At 41.4% G+C, this 19,963-nt stretch overlaps 2 protein-coding genes and 2 long non-coding RNA genes across 6 annotated transcripts in view; 2 read left to right on the top strand and 2 right to left on the bottom strand.

Moving 5' to 3' along the window:
* Positions 1–13,361, top strand: part of LOC115785719 (uncharacterized) — a 19,124-nt gene extending 5,763 nt beyond the window's left edge. The window contains exons 2-6 of one of the 2 annotated variants that reach the window (XR_004020378.1): positions 4,432–4,523; positions 5,262–5,427; positions 8,141–8,306; positions 12,866–13,025; positions 13,272–13,361. This is a non-coding gene — a long non-coding RNA (uncharacterized LOC115785719). Of the gene's footprint in view, positions 1–4,431; positions 4,524–5,261; positions 5,428–8,140; positions 8,307–12,789; positions 13,026–13,271 lie in introns of both variants that reach the window. The other variant, XR_004020379.1, reaches the window with a different exon arrangement.
* Positions 2,049–4,153, bottom strand: LOC115785716 (T-cell acute lymphocytic leukemia protein 2-like). Of its 2 annotated transcripts, none has more exons than XM_030737533.1 (2): positions 3,837–4,153; positions 2,049–3,221 (listed from the first exon to the last, which is right to left on the bottom strand). In XM_030737533.1, the coding sequence occupies exon 2, from the start codon at positions 3,210–3,212 to the stop codon at positions 2,874–2,876; it is 339 nt and encodes a 112-aa protein (XP_030593393.1). In that variant the 5' UTR covers positions 3,213–3,221; positions 3,837–4,153; the 3' UTR covers positions 2,049–2,873. The 2 variants fall into 2 exon arrangements, with proteins under 2 accessions (XP_030593393.1, XP_030593392.1); XM_030737532.1 differs by having other exon boundaries at positions 2,050–3,221; positions 3,831–4,148.
* The window catches only part of LOC115785717 (protein shortage in chiasmata 1 ortholog-like), a 24,465-nt gene continuing 11,859 nt past the window's right edge, over positions 7,358–19,963 (bottom strand). The window contains 21 exon segments of the mRNA XM_030737534.1: positions 7,358–7,663; positions 9,178–9,784; positions 9,786–9,914; positions 10,563–10,712; positions 11,201–11,332; positions 11,668–11,755; positions 11,944–12,065; positions 12,820–12,931; positions 13,677–13,776; positions 13,861–14,036; positions 14,701–14,764; positions 14,933–14,982; positions 14,984–15,003; positions 15,200–15,381; positions 15,741–15,833; positions 15,941–16,135; positions 16,570–16,779; positions 16,940–16,975; positions 17,116–17,494; positions 18,400–18,455; positions 19,255–19,488. Coding sequence (XP_030593394.1) covers positions 7,575–7,663; positions 9,178–9,784; positions 9,786–9,914; positions 10,563–10,712; positions 11,201–11,332; positions 11,668–11,755; positions 11,944–12,065; positions 12,820–12,931; positions 13,677–13,776; positions 13,861–14,036; positions 14,701–14,764; positions 14,933–14,982; positions 14,984–15,003; positions 15,200–15,381; positions 15,741–15,833; positions 15,941–16,135; positions 16,570–16,779; positions 16,940–16,975; positions 17,116–17,494; positions 18,400–18,455; positions 19,255–19,488 — 3,224 coding nt within the window. The 3' untranslated portion in view covers positions 7,358–7,574.
* LOC115785720 (uncharacterized) lies at positions 13,483–17,256 on the top strand. Its single transcript, XR_004020380.1, has 5 exons — positions 13,483–13,509; positions 13,653–13,769; positions 13,917–16,144; positions 16,625–16,804; positions 17,122–17,256. It is a non-coding gene; the product is annotated as an uncharacterized LOC115785720 (long non-coding RNA).

Here is a 19,963-nt window from a genome sequence, read left to right as displayed (position 1 = left end):
TCTTGTCTCATTTTACCAGAAGTTATGGATGAGTCAGATCGCTTGGTAATATTTGTCATTCTGAAAGTACCGTATGATTAATTTAGCATTAACGCAGCATTACAAAGAGTCACCTGTCACTTCCCACAGGCCTGCAGTCAGTGTGTCCAGCTGGCCTCTGTGCCGTTTACACACCATTAGCCGGAGTTTAACAGCCGGGGCGAAAGCGCCTTAAACCAACTCCGTGTTTACTCTGCAGCTCAGTTAGTTGCTGCCTCTTGCTTTAAAACGGGGCCCATTTTCTGTTGTCACAGTAGGCGATTAGACATGTAAATGTCTGACCTCAGTTTAAACGGCTGCCAACACTGTTGGTATTGTACCTAGAGCTGGAGCAAATAATCCATTAATGTGCTTGTTGACTGAAAGAAAATTGATCAGCAACTGTTCTGATAATGCAAGAAAAGGCCTAATTATTTACTGGTAACAGTTTGTAATGTGAGGACTTCCTGCTTTTATAGTGCTGTAGATTTAATGTTCCTCTTAGACTGTTGGTCCAACAAAATATCTGAAGATGTCACTTTGAATCATTAAAAGGACATTTTATACTTTATCTCTTTTACACTAATGACTTAATTTAAGCTTTTATAGACTACACAGTTGATTTGAATTTTCATGGCATTAAGATATAACACTGCTAAACGCACGGTAACATTTGTTTAGCGTTTATATTGATATTTGGAATAGATATTTGAAGTAATTCCTGTTTATTATCAGTCATTTTTACTTTAGAGCTGTTTAAAACGTCATGTAGCAGAAAAGTTTAAGTGCTTAAAAAAAAAAACCCTCCATTTGGACTGGTCAGCTCAATGGTGTTTGACTTCAGAGCGACCGCTGACCTCAGAGGTTGCAAGTTAAGCGCTCGTCCCTCATCCCTCAGGCCTCTGGTCAGAGGTCAGTTTTGTGTCCACGCGGTCATCACGGGGCTGCTGAAAACAACTGTTTCTGAGCTTATTGAGCAAGAACAAAGAGGCCGCAGCGCCGCTCTGAGCTGTATCTGACTCAGTGAGAAATAACTCAACAATTCCACTCTGTATGACACTATTTATGATGCATTCAATTCATTTTTGTTCTGTACACAACAACTGTGTAAAGCTGCTTTATATTGTAAAGACCTTTAACAATCTTATCTATCTATCTATCTATCTATCTATCTATCTATCTATCTATCTATCTATCTATCTATCTATCTATCTATCTATCTATATATCTATCTATCTATATATATATATATATATATATATATATATATATATATATATATATATATATATAATATACATATAGATAGATAGATAGATAGATAGATAGATAGATAGATAGATAGATAGATAGATAGATAGATAGATAGATAGATAGATAGATATTATTAGAAATTCTGTCATTTTTGCCATATTTTCATTTTCTTGAGTGTTCTTTGAGTTTCACCACCATCCAACAATCAACAGCACATACAAAAGTGTGCATGCTAACAGTTTAGAACAATGATTCCCAAACAGGTACAAATGTCTTTGGGGGGCAAAGTAAAATTAATAGAAAGATGGAATTTACAAGCTAAAAGTATACAGTTAAATTATTGCTAATAGTGTCAATGAACGCTTAGAAAAAGATGGATAAAAGTTGGATTTCTTCAGCTAAGAGTGTGGATAAACTTAAGAAGGAAAGTCTGGACAGTTATTTTGTTGCATTATTTAAATGAACATTAATGTCAGTGGTCACCAGGACATTAAAAACATTAAAATCTGATATTAAAAATAGTTTGTTCCCCACTTCAAACAGCCTCTGTGCTGTTACTAAATGATCCCATAGATTTCAGTTCAGGGTCCAGAGTAAATATCAGGCTAAAACTGATGCAGATCCTTTAAAATTAAGTTCATATGATAAAATGTAACTGAATTGATAGAGTCCATCTGGCTCAAAATTTGTTTACCATGGTCTCTAAAACACTAATTTTACGAGTAATTGTTTCACTAAACAATTCAGAAGGTAACAAATCATTTATTAAATAAATAGTTCAAATAAATAACATGCTATATATTCACAAACAAACCAAAATAACTTACAAAAGAGGTATAAGGAGATAATTGGCACACTCTTAACAATCAACTTATTATCTTTGGCTATATGACATGCGTATTTTACAAAAATAACCCAGTGAAAACCCAGTGAAGGTATTTGTGTATAAATACTGAGAGAGGGATGTCAATTTTGCCCAAATCCAATCCAAACAGTAACAAATACTGATGTCGTCGTGTGAAAGGGATCAGAAAGAGGGGAAAAGCTTTCTTAGGATCGACTTTTGTGAAGTCGCGTAACCTTGATAATTGAAAAGAGAGGTCACATGTAGTCTTCTCGGGGAGGGAGGGCAGCATGTCGACTGGGGAGAAAAAAGTGCCCTTGGTTATTTTGAGATGATTTGCAGTCTTGGCTGAACCATTATCTATTCAAATGCCTTGTGTAATCTATTGCCCGAAATGAGAAATTCCTTAATCCCCTCCATTTTCCTCATTGGCAAAACAGCCCGTTACTGCAAAACTAAATTAGTTCCAGGCAGGCCAGCAACAAGGAATATTAACATAAAGACACGAGGGGAATAGTACATCCAGGTTTTACACATCCATGCAGAACATAAATCAATTTCACCTGCAAATCATATTTCATAAATTCAACACAGACGCGGTGCTCATATTTCAGCCACGTTTGAATATCACACATTCTGCACTGAATGCAGGGACACAACAGTCTTTACAGAGGAAAGATCAGTGTTGAAACTCTGGAAAAAAAAGGGTCCAGAAGTTCACTCCAGAGTTTCGTCTCTCAAACGGGCAGCTGCGGCTCTACCAGGCCTCCGAGCTGTCGCAGCTGGATCCGGGTGACGGAGCCTCGGTGTCACTGGTCAGGGCCCAGGGGTGCGGAGGGGAGTGCAGCTGCTCCATGTTTCCTCTGAGAAAGGTGAGCAGGGCGGTGGGGGAGTGGCCAGCCGGCTGGCCGCTCTGGCTCTCCAGCAGCTGGACGAGGAAGTTGATGTAGCGCATGGCCACGCGCAGGATCTCATTCTTGCTCAGCTTATTCTCCGGAGGATGGGTGGGAATGAGCTTGCGGAGCTCGGCGAAGGCAGTGTTGACATTGTGCTGGCGCCAGCGCTCCCTCGTGTTGGTGAACACCTTTCTGGTCATGATGCTCAGCTGCAACAAGTGACACATGATTAGTCAAGTCTAGCTTTTTAATTCCAAGGTGTTCTCATCCTAAAGGTATGACACTAAAACTTTATATCTTGGGATTTTTTTATTCCCAACCCAGATGCAAAATAGGCACGATGGACCTAAAAGCTCTAAAATAAATGAAATCATCAGTCACAGTGCTGATGCTGAGTAGAGTGAAAGGAGGAAGGTCGAGGCAGCGTGAGGAGGGAAAACTGACCCATTTTTTCACAAAAATTACAAATTATTTTAAATTATTTATAGGATCCTACAAAAGCATTTATCATAATTTATTTATTAATTTGCTGCTTTTTTCTGCAATAAGCAACCTTCATGGTTAAAGGGATATTCCAGTGTTTTTGGACTTCTTCTGCAGTATTTAGCATTTATAAGCAATTACAGCCTTTAAATCTTTAACAGATGTATCTTAGATTACATTATAAACAATTTATTAAACGTTTCTGCACTTAATCTTTTAAAAACAAATATCTACAGCAATTCACTGCTTATTACATTAAATATCTACTACACCAAAGTGCAAACATGTGGCCTCAGAGGAGGGAAAAATCCTTCAGAATAAAACAAGTTTCTCACCTGTACCTGTGTGTGTGGAAATGCGCAGAAATCTCAGAGGCAGAGCTACCCTCCGCTGGTCATCGACGTGTCCAGGAGACCGGTGTGAAGGTCCACTTAGATGCGTCTTCTCATGCTCCCTGAGCTCCTAATGAGCGGGAGGAGAGGAGAGGACGAGGGAGGGAGGGGTGAGAATGCCGCGTGCTCGCATCCCACATTTTTATAGCAGCGCAGCCCCATTGTGTGACGTGTGCTGTCGTGGAGTTGCTGCGTGCATTGCGTGAGGTTGGTGTGATTGTTAAAACACATGCCTCCTCCTTTTCTGTCACTTAGAACGAGTGTGTGCGCGTTTATGATGCTGCTGCACCCAAGTTTAAATCATTTGTGTGTGTTTTATTTTTATTTATTTTTTTTGGGGGGGGCTTTCTGCAGCTTTTATTATTTAACAGCCTTTTAAATGACTATTTGCGCTGCTTTTATGATTCATTTGTCATTTAATCCTTGAAGGTTAGCGCTAAAGGTGACAAATAAATTCCTATTGAAGTGAAACTGAGACGTTCATCTCTCTGATCCTTCTCTTACTGCTGTGGACACTTATTCCTTTCTGCTTCTCTGACATTAGGCATGGACAACCCACCGTCCCCTCCACCGAGGAAAAGACCTTGATATCAGTGGCTGCTCTGCTTTGAATCTGGCCTGATTGGGCCACAAAAGGTAAAAATACCATATCCAGATTGACAGTTGAACAATATGGGTTTTGTGATGACTATGGTAATCTTGTTGAGCCATTCCAAGGGGCCACACATAAATTAGAGAGGAAACACGGAGAGCACAGCGTCTGACTCACCTCTCTGCAGCCACTCCTCACTCCCCTATCTGCCCCCTTCTCTGCCTCCCACTTTCAACCTCCGTTCAGACAGAAAAACACATCTAGTTTAACCATTTGTCACTGTTCTTTTTACACCCTTCAAGTGTTGTTTCAAAGACGCAGCCTTCCATAAAAGTCTCTGTGTGGAGTAGGAATTTACATAATCCGATTAGGGGCTGGGATTAGCCTCGGGCCTGGAGAACAGGCCCGATGGGGGCCGTTTTCTGAATCGGGCATTCATGAGCCCTGCTGCACGTCCAAGAGGCTGCACCTGCAGGCCAGGCGCCGCTACTCGCTGCCTCCGTCCAGCCTCCACTCCAGGTCTGCAGACACACTTCTCTGTGTGGCGGTTTGATGGCCAGGTGCCGACTGTACCTGCTGTAATTCATCATCCAGGTTGGAAGCAGAATGAGGACAAACTCGTCAAATAAACCGAAGGGTGTGCATGCATTTTGTGTTTGCAGGGGGTTGTGACAAGAAGAGAAAACAGAAACCCAAAGACAGAAGTCACTGCACAGTTTATTTAGTTAATAAATATATATTGTGCTACTTTAGCATCAGTGGATTTGCATATCTCTTTTCAGGAGTAGACCAAAATGGCTTTGCCTCATCCTGGACTGTTGGACAGTGAAATGAGCCTGAGCTGCGGGGCTACCTCCCATTTTGGAGGTTAGATGATGTCCTGCTTTTACCCAGCACCATAAAGGAGGAGAATGTGCAGACTGCATGTGAACCAGTCCATCTGCAAAGGTCTGTTTCTGTGGCACAAAAACCCTGGAAAACAGGGACTGACACCACATTCACAGTTGGATTCTGGTTATCGTTTATGGCACCATCGTCACTTTAAAAAGTTTGTCTGATACAAACTAACATTCAGTCAGTGTTATTACTTTGTGTTCTGTGCTGGTCACACCCAAATGTTCCCTGTTTGTTTGTAATGAGATTTTCATGTAAATAAACAAAAATGTTTATTTATATGAAATACTGGGTTAGCAAAACTGTGACACCATGAGTGCAGAGGGTTGCTAGATTGATGAGCCGAGTTTTCATTACAGTTATTATATTACAAGGAGGCAAACGTCCAAGGCTGGACCACTTCAGATTTTTCATGACTAAGACAGAGGGTGTGTGGATCCATCCAAAAATGACTTTGCCTAAAAAAAAAAAAAAAATATTAAATAAATTAACATAACAGTCCTATGCAAAAATCCACTTCTTATGTAGAGGATTTTTTTTTTAAATCAGTGTAAGAGGATATAATCTCCAAGATTAATGTGCTAATAAAGTTGATATTAAAACATAAACCAACAGGAGAAAAACTACAAACTAAATAAATTTGGCGTATCAAACACTCAAACTCCAAATAATTTTCTGCTTAGCATGTGAATGATTAGAACAGATTTCTTTTGTGACAATTGTGGCTTTTTCCTTCTACTCAGCATTTTGAGGTGTTGTTTTTTTGTGCCCAAAAGCAATCACACATCTTAGTTGTTTTTCCCTCTCTTATCTATAATCACTATCTAACCATAAAGGTGCCTCTGCCGGGGCTCCAGCTCGTCTTTAGGAGAGGAAACACACAGGTGACTGTTAATTGCAGGCTGTGATTAAAGATAACAGCGTGACCTTTACAGCTGAAGCCAAAAACAGCAGCCAGACTAAAGGATGCTTTGGTTTAAACAGCCTGTTTGTTCCCACAATATCTCTCCTGTCCCATTCAGCCCAGGTCTCCAGTGTAGTCAGGGACCATTACTGCGCCATTAGGCTACTGTTTGCTTCGCCTTCATAGAGGGACTACTTTAACCACCCTGCTGACTGCTTTTGTTCCTGTGCCATTAAAAAAAAAAAAAATCTTTGTTTGCCCACTGCTTCTAAGGAGGCAGCAGCCAGGGAGACAGACAGACATGTAGAGAGAGGGAGATGTGTTTTAAAAAAAAAAAAAAAAGTGGTGGGTTATTGATAGTGGTAGTCAGTGCTTGATATGGCTGTCCAGAGGCAGGGAGGCTTGGAGTCGATGTCCCCGGGGTCGTCTTTGTCTGGGGATCATTCCGGAGGGAGCTGGCTTCACTCTGCTGGCTCGTGAAGATAAGCACTCTCTCCACACGCTGAGAGAGCACGATAAGGGGATTGCTTCACTAAATTATATATATAAAGAAAGAAGCCCCATCATTGGAGCCGCTAAAATGAGACTTTATCAGGTTAGCTGGGAAACACCCGCCATCCCACTCCTCCAACCCTAAATCACAATTTGTTTTCCTTCAATTGAGCATCCTCAGTATGGGGGGGTGGGGGTTGTGGAGCAGACAGTTATAATTATGTTTGGGCTTATTTTGTAAGACGAACCTGCCAACACCTTCTCATTATTACTTTGCAGTATTTACACATATAATCATTTATAGCACATCATAATGCAGTTGTAAGCAGATTTAAGGCAATAATTAATTAAAAATGTGACCATGTTATTACAAGTATTCATTGTCTATTTTTATACCAGCTTAACAAGAAGAATTTCAGGGGGTGGGACACTTAAAAAGAAAATACCAGCAAATTCAGATTTTTAATCAATTACAAATAAAATCACAGCTTGTCCTGTAAAACTGCTTAAAAGTTTAATAAATATGAAATAATGTAAAAACACATTTGAACAGTAGTTTTTTTTTTTACACTGAAATAAACAATTCAAATGTTTTTTTTTTTAACTTTAATGCAATTAATTCTTTTTAACTAATAGCGTTTTTGATAACAAAAATGAACTCACAGAAGTACAATTACTTATGGAATAAACATCTAAAATTTAGATGTTTTTGTCAGGAAACTAAAATGTAATCTGAATAAAACACTGCAGGCTAAACATGCCTAAACTTTAAGATTACATGTTTTTTTTTCTCCCCCATTCTTGCCTAAAATAATTTCAGTCTGGTCTGCCCATCACTTCTGCCGGGCACCCTCTCATAGCTCAGCCGCCCCTCCTTCTTCAGTGGTGTCAACACTGCAAAAAAACAAAACAAAAAGCAGAGCAACAAATAAACCACATTTCCATCCAAATCTAGAGCAACTTCTAACAAGAAAAACAGAAGGAGGAGATTATAACGTGCATTTCCAACCACAAACCCTGTCACAGATAAGTGAAATGCTACATGTCCATTCAGGTGCTGTTAAATGAGATGGAATTATACAATTACTCACTGTGTTCAAATCTAAAGGCCTCTAAAATTCAAAAACCTTAGACGGTTTAAATTTGGCTGACATCAGCGTGGCGGGTATTTTTTACTTCACTCCACAGACGTCCTGTTATGTTCACGTAAACTTGTGCCTCTGTGTTCGGATCTTCTAGTGTGTCAAAACTGTGACTCTTCGACTTAATTTATTTATTCATTCATTCTTATTTCAAGTGGTAAAGAATCAAAGAGGCAAATCTGGAGAGTGAAAATTACTCAGGTGTTTTCTGCTGAATGTTCTTCCTCAGACAGCTCAGGACGTCACAGCAGAACTCCTGATGGTCTCACCTCACAGCACCATGAATGTATGAAAATGCTCCAACCTCTCTCCTCACCGAATGTGTCGCCCCCCTGCGACTTTGTCTACTTCCCAGAAATGAAAATCAGTTTTGGCACACGCCAGATTTAAATCAGGTAAGTTTTTTATTTTCTGTGGGCCTCTTTCTTAAACTTTATTCTTTGTAAAAAGAAAGGAATGCAAACTGTGGCTACTTCTGTTTAAGCAACAACTTTAATGTTTGTTGTTTTGATTGTACTTTTTATATTGTGCATTTTGCTGTTATTGAAAATGTTGTGGATGGAAATGTGTGTTCTGCATGTGGAGCTGTAGTTATGTGCTCACTAACCGCCATGTTAACTGTTTAAACTACATTTTCCTTCAAAGTAAAAGCTGCACCTTTTTGAAACATGTTGCCTGCAGCACTGAGGCTCAACTTTTACTCTGAATGTGAATGGTCTAGAGTTTGCATTGCATTTTTCACAGTTTTATTACCACTCAGAGTTGTTGGCGTTTTCCATAAAGACTACAGGCGACCGTAGACCAAAACAACCAAACGAGAGCACCAGGGTCAAAGTGTTTGACCCCGATGGAGGAAGAGCTAGCCTGAATAGTATGCATCTATGGCATGAATTTGAACACCCTGAGTTATTGCATTCACAAGATTTTCAGAAAACCTGATCTCTAACCTTTAGCTTGAGGTCAAGGTTGCAGAGATTTGAACTCTCAGAGTTTAAGTAGATGCATCTATGGTGTGAATTTGAACACTTTAGGTCACATCGTTCTTGAGTTATGGCCAACGTTCAAGTTTCTGTGGAACAGACGCCGAAGCCGCCGTGACGCTAGCTCGACTTTTTCTTCGAAACAGCCGAACTAAACACCAGCAATAATTTGTACGTAAACAACATGTGAGTAAAAGTGTCAAAGGTTGTGTCAACAAGTTGTATCATGTTCAAAATTGTGAGCAATGTGCACATGATGTCATGTGAGAAAACTGAACCGCCCCACCTGATCCAGCCAAGCCTGCCGTCTCTGCACTTCTCTTCCTCTCCCGTCCTGTCCAGCATCTGTAGCTGTAGTTCACTGAAAATGATGTCATCCCTCCATCCCTGGAGAAGCAGGTGGTACCAATTGAACCTCGACCCCACATGACACCTGTAGGTGGGCTCAAACTGTGCTGGCTGGGAGGATAAAGGTCATTGTAGAGTGTAGGGTATGTGGACATTTGGGTGCTGGCTGGTTTCTGGAGGATGGGACTGGAACTGAAGGTGGAGTCCAGTTTGAACGGAGTGTCAGCAGGGTGTAAAGACAAGGTGTAATCGTTTGGTGGAGCCCTGTGCGTCCACTCATTGACTGATCTTTCAACAACCCTCCCCACCACCCCGGGTAGGCTCCTCCAGCCAGAAAGCTTCCCGTCCTCTTTCCGTGGATCACTCGTGGTCCAGCTTCCCTGGAAATAAACATCTGGGCTGCCAACAGAATCATTCAGGTCAAGTCTGAAATCTGAATTGCCATCCTGGAGTGTCGGGTCTTGTTTAAAGAAGCTCTCCTCTGCATCCGTGACTCCGAACAGGAAGGTGGTATTCTGGTTGCTACAGAGCAGGTCTGGATGGGGGGGACTTCATGCTTTCATATTCATCAGTATTGGTCTGTGGGCCGCTTTGTTGGGTTATTTCAGTGGTAAAGGTCTGAGGGTATTTTGGATCTGCTGCCAGCGGATACAGGGAGGTGGTGTCACTGAACAGCTAAACCCGGAAGAGAAGGGGGGAAAAAAAAAAATCCCAATTACTTTTTCCTCACAGAAGATAAAATTTGGCAGACTGACATGCATATGAAATTAATGCAGCCACAGATGCTGTTTTATAGCCACACGGATAGTCATTCATTCTACATTTACTTTAGCCTGTCTCGCAACAGAGATAGGAAGTGGAGCCACAACCTCCCCTTTGCAACCGGAGGTGTTGCCCTCTGCTGGCCAATAATGAAAGCAGGTCTAAGGCACTTCCATGTTAGCGCTCTATGCTTACAATGTTTGTTCTCTGGCTCATTGCCTGTGATGCCAGATGTGAGATCCACTGGTGCACCTGTAGCATGTGTAACCATGAACGGTTCACACCTGTGCCACGTGTAGGACTGTGCCTTACTACGTTTGTGAACAATCAAAGTTTCTGAACTCTGATCACACCTCAAAATGGTAGAAAATGCACAGCTGTTATAGAAATATGCATATCTCTTGAAATAATTTTAAAAATAATTTTTAAAGAACTCTGATAGAGCGACACTGATCCAGCTTAAAGTAGGAGTGCGGCATTGGGGTAACTGAACAGTACTTTCCCTTCAGTCTAGAATAATAATGTGTTTATAAAATGAGAATATTTACTGCGTCTGATCACCTTGAGCACTTTATGTGGCACCTCAGGGAGCAGCTCCTTGAGCTGAGACAGAGAGGCCGCCAGGAGCCACTGGAAGGATGGAGCTCTGCTCAGCATCAGCTGTCCAACCAGAGGGTTGATGCCAGGGAACTGTGACAAGCTCTTTTCTTCCTGGTGGAAGCAAAAGGAATAAACAATGACAAATCAGAATCAGAGCAACTTTGTCTATAGCAGGGGTGTCAAACTCCTGGCCCTGCCCCCTCCTTCTGGTCCACGAATTGATGTAAAAAATAACATACAATTTGGCCCTTTAAGTTACTTTTTTGACATTTCGCTTTCCCCTCCAAATAAAAGGGTAAACCTCTTAATTATTGTGCACACAGTCAATCATTTTGGTTGTGTTTTGGTCTCCAACCACTAGTTTCTGTAGTGTGACCGTAGAAATATGAAAACAGAACTGAAGGCTCACTTTCTAAATGTCCGTCCAGCTATCCTTTAGGAGTACAAATGGATTCCTTTAATTAGTCACAGCTAAAAAATACAAACATGCCCTTATTAAGAATGGAGTCGAAACACTGCTTTAGTTCACCACTGAACGGATGTGAATTATTCTACATTTTTCTCTACGAATGGCTTTGGTTTTGGGATTCGAGGCTCACCTGTGAGGGCATCACAGTCAGCCAGTCTCTATTCAGGAAGCTGAGAGGCTCTCTGTCACTGGACATCAGGCGGTGGAAGCAAATCCGACTGATGGACTTTGCTATTTCCAAAAGATCCGACACTATCAGCACCTGCAGGACAGAGTTCAGAAATGACTAGATCCCATTGTTCATTTTTTCAAAACTTTTAGTCTTTTTGTTTGAAATATTCATCCAGAAACCTCATTCATTTGATTTAAAATAAAATAGTCTTTTTTCTTAGGCTTCTATTTTCATGTAAATGGAAATAGACCCCAAAGTAGAACTGAGAGAACATGAAGACCAAACATCAGTTCAGCCATTTATACCTTTGCCAGCATTTTATGGGTAACTAAAGGATGTGCTCAGCATTTCTTTAGAAATTGAAAAGATTGGGTAAAACAAACAAATGAAAGATCAGTTACAGGCAGGAGTAACATTTGTTATACCTTCACATCCAGATCCTCAGACTTCATGCTGAACAGCACCAGAGATGAATAGACCAACACCAAGTTGTTGAAGGCTTCACTGGAAAATCTGCAGAGACACAATCCAGAGTGAGCCTTTGTGTATGGTACTAATGTTTAGCAGACATAAATCAGGACCTGCCTCACTTTGGAAGATGAAATCATCAGATTTTAGGAGGTTTTAGGGTCAATACTTGGTTTAAGATTAAATACACTCTCCATGAGAGGCTGTAAGATGAAGTGTATGTGGACACCCACCCTCCTCCCTGACTGTCTGGGCAGTGGAGAATGAGCCAGCACAAGCTGTACTGAAGAGAGAGAGCAGTCAGCCTCATCACCAGCCCCTCACTGGCTCGCTCGTGACACAGTTCATCCTGCTGCTACACACACACACACACACACACACACACACACACACACACACACACACACACACACACACACACACACACACACAGAGTCAGTGTCAGTAAAAGTATGTACGTTTTTCTTAAAGTTGTTGCAGAGTTTATTGTTCAGCATTTCAACACAATATTCAAGAAGCTCATTACAGCTGGCGGGACAAAAAACACGAGGAAATCCACCCTCACAGCAACTAAGTGTGTACGTGTGTCTGGCTTCATGAGGACTGATCTGACTTTGGGACTCTGGGAGTGAGGCTGATGTAGCCAAACCTCCCTCTGAAGGCTGCCTGAAGGATAACACTTATTTTAGGGTTCAGGTTAGAAAGACCTTTATTCTGGGGGGGTAGTGCACTATGTTCACGTACCATGTACAAGTTAATCACAAGTAGGCGAACCACTAAAATCAGTGCATAATAACCTGTATTTATTAAACATTTTTTGAAAAACAGGTGGGGGTGGGGGGAAACGTTCAGCCATAGAGGTATTATAAGAGACATGGTTTTCTGTTTTTAAATCAGAGTTGTATAGTGATTCTGTAAAAGTCATTTTAAAGTCCAGTGATCACCGAAATGAAAGTTACATAATGCTACAAAATAACGGAAATATTACACTGAAATGTCTAAAGACAACTTTTTTCTTTTTCCATATTCATTGAGTCTACTGTCATTAGATTTACATTAACATCTCTATATTATATCAGTTAGGTTCCTGCTTCTGTGTTTCCTGGTACCTGAATGACAATGGCGGTGCTTTCATCCACTGTGATCACCGTGTAGTTGTGGATCCCCCCGAGCATCTGCAGGGAAGGAGAGTGGCTCCTCTCCAGCACCGTCACATTGAACCTGCGACAGACACGTTTCACCGCACAACTAAACAGCAGCTCACCATCGCTGGGAGGAAGAAACGTGATCAAAAAATGACCTCTGCTGTCTGAAGGTAAGGATAATCCATACAAGGCAGAGGCAGAATATTGACTGATTGACTTTTAGCTGTCAGGCTCATAATTAACTGTTAAAATGTCAAAAGTGATGCAGCAGAAGTGGAAAATATGTTGCCTGCGTACATGACACGAGTAAAATCTGTGATGTGCTATATGATTATAAAAAGAAATAAAAAATTATATATACTAAAATGTGAATGTTGTCTTTCCTTACCTATTTCTACTTTAATTTGATACCCCAGTAACAGACCCAAGTGTCCCCCAAAAGCTGATGCTTTTTTGGCAGAGAGGAGAGGAGAGGAGAGGAGAGGAGAGGAGAGGAGAGGAGAGGAGAGGAGAGGAGAGGAGAGGAGAGGAGAGGAGAGGAGAGGAGAGGAGAGGAGAGGAGAGGAGAGGAGAGGAGAGGAGAGGAGAGGAGAGGAGAGGAGAGGAGAGGAGAGGAGAGGAGAGGAGAGGAGAGGAGAGGAGAGGAACATAAATGTAGGATGAATGACTTCACTCACTTTTAAATTTGCATTCAAAGTATTGGCCTGAGCACAAAGACTTGTGGACTTTGACCTACTCAAATCATGTAAAAATTATCCCGATGCTGGTTGGTCATTTAACTTGTTATTGGACTGCAGGTGTTTTTGCTCATTTGAACTCACCCTGACTCGAGTGTTTGCAGCAGCAGCGGACAGTTAAGAAGCCCCTCCGTCACGAATAACACGTATGGCACATTGTCCTCCAGACACCACAAGGTATTCTCTTTAGGAAAACAAGCACATTTAACAGGATCTAAACAAAAATATCTTCAATAATATCAATAAGTTGAATGTGGTGGCAGCTGACCAGCAGCACAGACGCTGGTGTTGAACGTTAGGTGGCTGATGCTCCTCTCCCTACAGATCGCAGACCACGGAGACTGGCCTGGATGGTCGTACTCAACCACCAGAGAGAAACAGGTCCAGGGGAAGTTGGGGCCAATATCCTGTTCGTACACCACCACACACACACTGTCAGGCACACTGGGAACAGGACAGAGTGTGAGAACAGCATGTTTAGTCATACTTATTCAGACAGCGTGACGAATGACCCCTAAACTGAAGATCACTATAAACAGCTATTACATGTATACATTTTGTTATTGCCAGAATATAAAATAATGCCATATTCTGGTTGTGATTTATAAGTAATTTGCTGAAATTAGGCTGTGATCTGGACTAAAAACAAACAGAAAAGAATTATACACTCAACATATATCTCAATATTTTCAATAGGCTCTTCTAATATATGTTTTAACATATTTGAGCACAAACCAGGATGTGAGTGAAATCCAAACTAAACAGTGAGCGAAAGATAATCTTAAAAGTGGTGTCACACACGACTCCTGGTCAAAAGTCTTGGTGCCAACACGTGCTCTGCTGCCCTTTGGAACTGAAAACACTCCTCTAAGTCTTTTCAGAAACGCCCTCCTGAGGCAGCTCAAACAGTACCAACAAAAAAACCTGTAACAAATAACCTGAAGAACTTGTTGGCGAATCCTCATAAGAAGTTGATCATTAAAAAAGAAATCTATTTTTAAATGTTAATAACCTCAAACTTTATTAACCAGCTCTCTTTCCTTCTAGCTATCAAAATTCTATACATCTTGAAATCTGCTCGACAGTTTAGATGAATAAATGATTTTACCTGCTGACTACAGCGGCACCGTTCAGCTTTTTCTCATCCTGCTCTGGACAAACTGCAGCTGCACCTCAAACAACAAAAAACACAAATACAATTAACTGTTTGAAGTCATCTGTTTGCTTTATTTTTCTTTGAATATTGTTTTAATTTAGCAACCCTTTCTTCCACAGTGCTCTATTTTTTTTTTTAGTGCTGCTGATAATGTGATGACTGACCTGGTCAGTGTGCTGCTCACCTGTAACCTGGTTCAAGCTGCTGATTATTGTTAATCTGCTGCCATCAGTCAACTGATACGATGATAAGAATCTGCACAGACAAATAAACTGAGCTCTTATTGAGTCTTTTTCACAGAAACATTTATGACTTCCAGCTACAACTTAGCTGATAGAATAATAGGACTGATGACACACACACACACACACACACACACACACACACACACACACACACACACACACACACACACACACAGTGTATTTTATCTCTTGTTTCAAACACTGACTTTATCTGAGGTGTTCTGCCCTTTCCTGCTGTTCAGCCACTCAGCCACCAGCTGCTGCAGCTTCTGCAGTTTGAGGCTGGGCTCTTGGTTCTTCTGACTGAGGTAGAGGATGATGTGCAGCCTCTTCAGCAGCTGCTGCAGACTCTGCTCTGCACACGCCTCAGCTGCCTTCGTCAGGTACTCTGTTGTTCATGAAGAGAACACTGTAAATCTCACAATACGGTGTCTGTTTAATTTAAAGCTTGATGTAAACACTGAAACTAAAGTTAAGGCCTCAGAAATCCCAGCTTCTTGTTTTGAGTGATGGGATCCCAACTGATTGCATAACTTCTGTCTGGAATATTTACAGGAGATATTTCTGTATTTTGCCCCGGCTGTCTTTCACTGGCTCAACATGGACATCGCTTTCACAAAAACAGAAAATATACTATAATAAAACCAGCATCATCATGAAATTTACTTTGACTTAACCGTCCTGCTTTAACATTTTAAACTAACTTAATAAAGTTTGTCTGCTGGTATGACAGCAGTTCATACTGACCCAGACCCGTACTGAGGTCGCACTTCAGCAGCATCTCCTTAAATGTCACCAGCACATGGATCAGAGCCACCTGGTTGAAAAGCACTTCCTGATCTGCAACACAGTGGGAGAGGGAGTAGATAATTTACTTCCTTCAAATGTAGGTTTAATAGCTTAACCCAACAATATGCAAATGAAAACATTAATATGTCATTTCCTACCTTTGATCAGTTCTGCAGTCTGTGCAGGGGACCTGCAGAGCGCCCTCTCCTGTTGTTTGAGGAGGAAGTGAGTTTGGTCTGGTGCCAAGCAGCTGAAGTCTTCACACCCCGGGAAGTTGAGCCCCAGCTGTCTGGCAGAGCTCAGACAAGGCTGAGCGAAGGCCAGGAGCTCACAGTAGGCTCGCTGCTGGCTGTCTGCACGAGGTTTAAATAACTAATTTTAAAAAAACATCCGAACCATCATCCTTTCCTCCTCCGCCCGACTACAGTTTGGTCAATGAGAAATGCACTCAAGCAACTTGACTTCAAAACAGAAGCGCTGCATTAAAAAAAAGTAACATGTTACAATCAGTACTTGCAGTGATGTGTGCAATGTAACAAAACTCAAATTTTTTCCTCCTTTTGAAGTTTTTGTATTATTGACAAATGTTTTCAGGTCTCCATATAATCACCTCTAATAATAAATTTATCAGTCTAATCTACTGTATACATGTATATAAAAAAGAAACAACCGTTTAAAGAATTTAAGGACAAAAAAGTGTAAAATTACTTGACTGAAAGATTCAAATGGGAAAGAAAGTTGCAGCTATTTGTTAGTTTAGTTTTCCACCTGATAACGTGTGTCGCACCTGTAGCTTTGACCTTAACTACTTGGCTTTCCTGTCTCTGCTGTGGTTTTCCAAGGAGTTGACCCGTCCACGGAGCAGCGGGTTTTTCCTCTCTGGAAGCATTTCTGGAAGACGCAGCACTCGTGTTGGCTGGCCTCGCATCCAGTGTTTGATTCTGCACCAGAGAAGGCTGCAGCTGTGACGATGGTGTTTGTTGGTTCACCTCAGGCGCTGATAAATAAAAGGATGAGCTGAGGTAACGTACTTCTTCATTAGATTAAATTTGTTTTTCCAGCCACACATTTGCAGTCGTAACAAAAGTAGTCCAGGACTAGGGTTAACGCTCTGGATCTTCTGAGGCTCTTAACTATAAAAAAAATTATCTGCTTACCTGAGATCTCTAGAGCCTTCTTTGAAACAATGTCCTCTTTGATTAAAAAAAAAAATGTCATCTTGAATTAGTGATCAAAAGTTTATGAATGTATCTGGATTAAAAGATTAGCTGAAGAAAGGAAATTGTTTGCTTGGATGTTCCTGTGTAGATTCTGGTTATGACCCTTCATTTACCTGCAGTGCTGGCTGGGCTCTGAGGTGGTGCAGTAATGGGAGCGATCTGCTGAGACCTCAGCATCATGAATGTGGCCAGGGGGTCGAGGTCCAGCTCTGGTGGATGTCTTGTAAACAGCAAACCTCTGTGACCATCTCTGGTATTTAGTGTGGAGGGGACAGCTTGCTCAGAAATGTGGGCACTCAGCTCTATATTATAGTCATTTCCTTCTCTGTTGGTGACTTTCTTATGAGCTGAAGAACAGGCTGCAGCTTCTGAGAACATCTTGTTACCAATGACATCTTTGGCGCTGATGGCAGCAGCTGGTTTCACGTCCTTATTCACCGTGCTGAGCGCAGGCTTCTGGGAGACGTTCAGAGATAAATCAACAGCAGTTTGCTGACGACACCACCGTCATTGGGCTGATTACTGGGGGAGAGGAAGCAGCTTACAGGGAAGAGGTGGCCCAGCTGGTGTCCTGGTGCCAGGAAAATAATCTCTCCTTAAATACAGAGAAGACTAAGGAGATGATTATTGACCCGAGGAAGAGAAGAGACCAGCATGCTCCATTATTCATCAACGGGACTCAGGTGGAGAGAGTGAAGACTTTCAAATTCCTTGGCACCCACATCAGTGAAGACCTCACCTGGACCTACAACACAACACAGACTGTCAAGAAAGCTCAGCAGAGACTCTTCTTCTTAAGGAAACTGAGTAAATTCGGATTATCCCCTAAGCTCCTCAGCAACTTTTACAGATGCACTGTGGAGAGCATCCTGACAAACTCCATCACGGTGTGGTATGGAAACTGGACCAGTCAGGACAGGAAGGCTCTCCAGCGTGTCATCAAAACAGCACAATTCATCTGTGGAGCTGCCTTCCCATCACTACAGGACACTTATAATACCCGGGTAATAAAGAGGGCACACAACATCATCAAGGACCGTACCCACCCACAGCACACACTGTTCACACTCCTGCCGTCTGGCAGACGTTACAGGAGTGTAAAAGCAAGAACAACCAGACTAAAAAACAGTTTCTATCCACAGGCCATCAGGCTACTGAACCACTGACTGATTACCAAACTGTGATTACCTGCCTTCTTTCATCTGTATATATCTGTATATATTGCACTTGCTTTATTATTTATTTATTTTTATTTTCTACTTTTACTTCCTAATATACTAGTTCTTAAATTTTATTTTAACTTAGTTGCTTATTTCAATTGTTTGTAAAGCAGTCGCAAGTAAGAATTTCATTGCTCAGCATAACCACAGTGTTTTGCGGTGTACATGACAATAAACTTCTTGAATCTTTTGGAGAAGAGCTTCAGTTGTGGGCTTTATTAGAATGGAGTCAACTGAAACCAGAGAAGAAGAAAAACTGTCAAAAATCTGTAGGAACAATCTCATTTGATGATGTACACAACAAAGCACAAAAAACCCCAGACTATACACACTTCAGCTGTGACTTTCCTTTCCTTTACCGCTGACCACATCCATATTTTTAGTTATTACAGCTGCTTTGTGTTGTTTGACCATCAGTCCAAAGGTCAAATATGTTGATTCTTTACATTTGCAAAACTGTAGTATCAATAGTTGATGCACTTATGCTTAAAAAAATAACTAGAACAAAAAAAATGAACCCTTTACTTGTAGGGGGTGGGCAGGCATTTCTGCTCAACCTGATGAATATTTTAAAGAGAGACAGGTAAGGCCTGTGATAGAGAGGGATATAAACCAGCTGCAGGTGAGCTGACATAGTTCCTTTATCTTTTCTTTATAGGGGTATTCAAAAATCACACTCATCCACGAGAGACCTTACCATGGCCCCCAACAATGCTGGACAGCCCTTTGGCATGCAAACCACTAACCACCACAAAGTGGTAATTGACAGAGGGGTCTGAGCCCCACCTGGGGGCGACTACTGCTTTGCATCAAAAAGAGGAAAAGCAGAGGTGGTTCTGGCATCTAAACAAGTGGCATCCACAAGGCATCCTAGGTGTTACAGGCATGTCTGACCAGGAAACCCAGCAGAGTCTGCTGTGGGGTTTCCTGTACATGTGAAGACATTTTGTCTCTCGGCTAGCTGGAACATCTACTATACACAGGCACCACTGTCCCGATGGTCCTCACTCTGTAAAAACCAACACCACTCACCCTCCACGTGTTCAGGTGGCAGTTTGCTGAAATCTTCCACCGTTTCCTCTCTGGTGGAGGGAAACTCAGACTTCAAGCTCTCTGTGAACTCAGAGCAGCAGCTCAAAGATAACTGCAGGACTCCCATCTCCAGTCTGTCAGCAGTGCTGATAAAACTTTCTTTCTCCAATTTGGTAACTTTTAAGGCTTCCCACAGAGGCTGGAAGTCAACAGCTGACTCATAAATTTGAGGCTCTGTAGGAAATACAGGAATTTAGTGACACAGTTCACGTATTTCTAAATGTGATGGATTAAAGCTTCACTTAACACAGAGTCATGCAAACCATTCAAATGTGGGACTCAACTCAAAAATTTAAAGTTTTCAACAAAAAAAAATTACAAGATAAAGAAAACGCCAAATTAAACAATGATTTTAAATGTGAGTATAAATCTGTCTCCACCAAAATGTTCAGTAGTAAATCCAGTGGCACAGAAGTAAAAATCACTTTAAGTCCAATCAAGACACAAAAACACCTCATTTCAAAATTTCCATGACAGCAACTTTTATTTGATTTGACTCATGCCACCTGGTAAACACAGGTTTCAAGTCTACATCCAAATTAAGGCTCCAGTTAGAGCTGCAAACCCATCAGAAATGCTTTCAGTAGATGGATGGATAAAGACACATGAGGTTTTGGGACCACAGTGACATCTGGTGGTCTCCAAAATC

This window comes from Archocentrus centrarchus, chromosome 9, assembly GCF_007364275.1.
Source record: "Archocentrus centrarchus isolate MPI-CPG fArcCen1 chromosome 9, fArcCen1, whole genome shotgun sequence".
NCBI classification, from domain to species: domain Eukaryota; kingdom Metazoa; phylum Chordata; class Actinopteri; order Cichliformes; family Cichlidae; genus Archocentrus; species Archocentrus centrarchus.
Note: the sequence above shows the minus strand (reverse complement) of the source record. Positions and strands in the feature narration are given on the sequence as shown.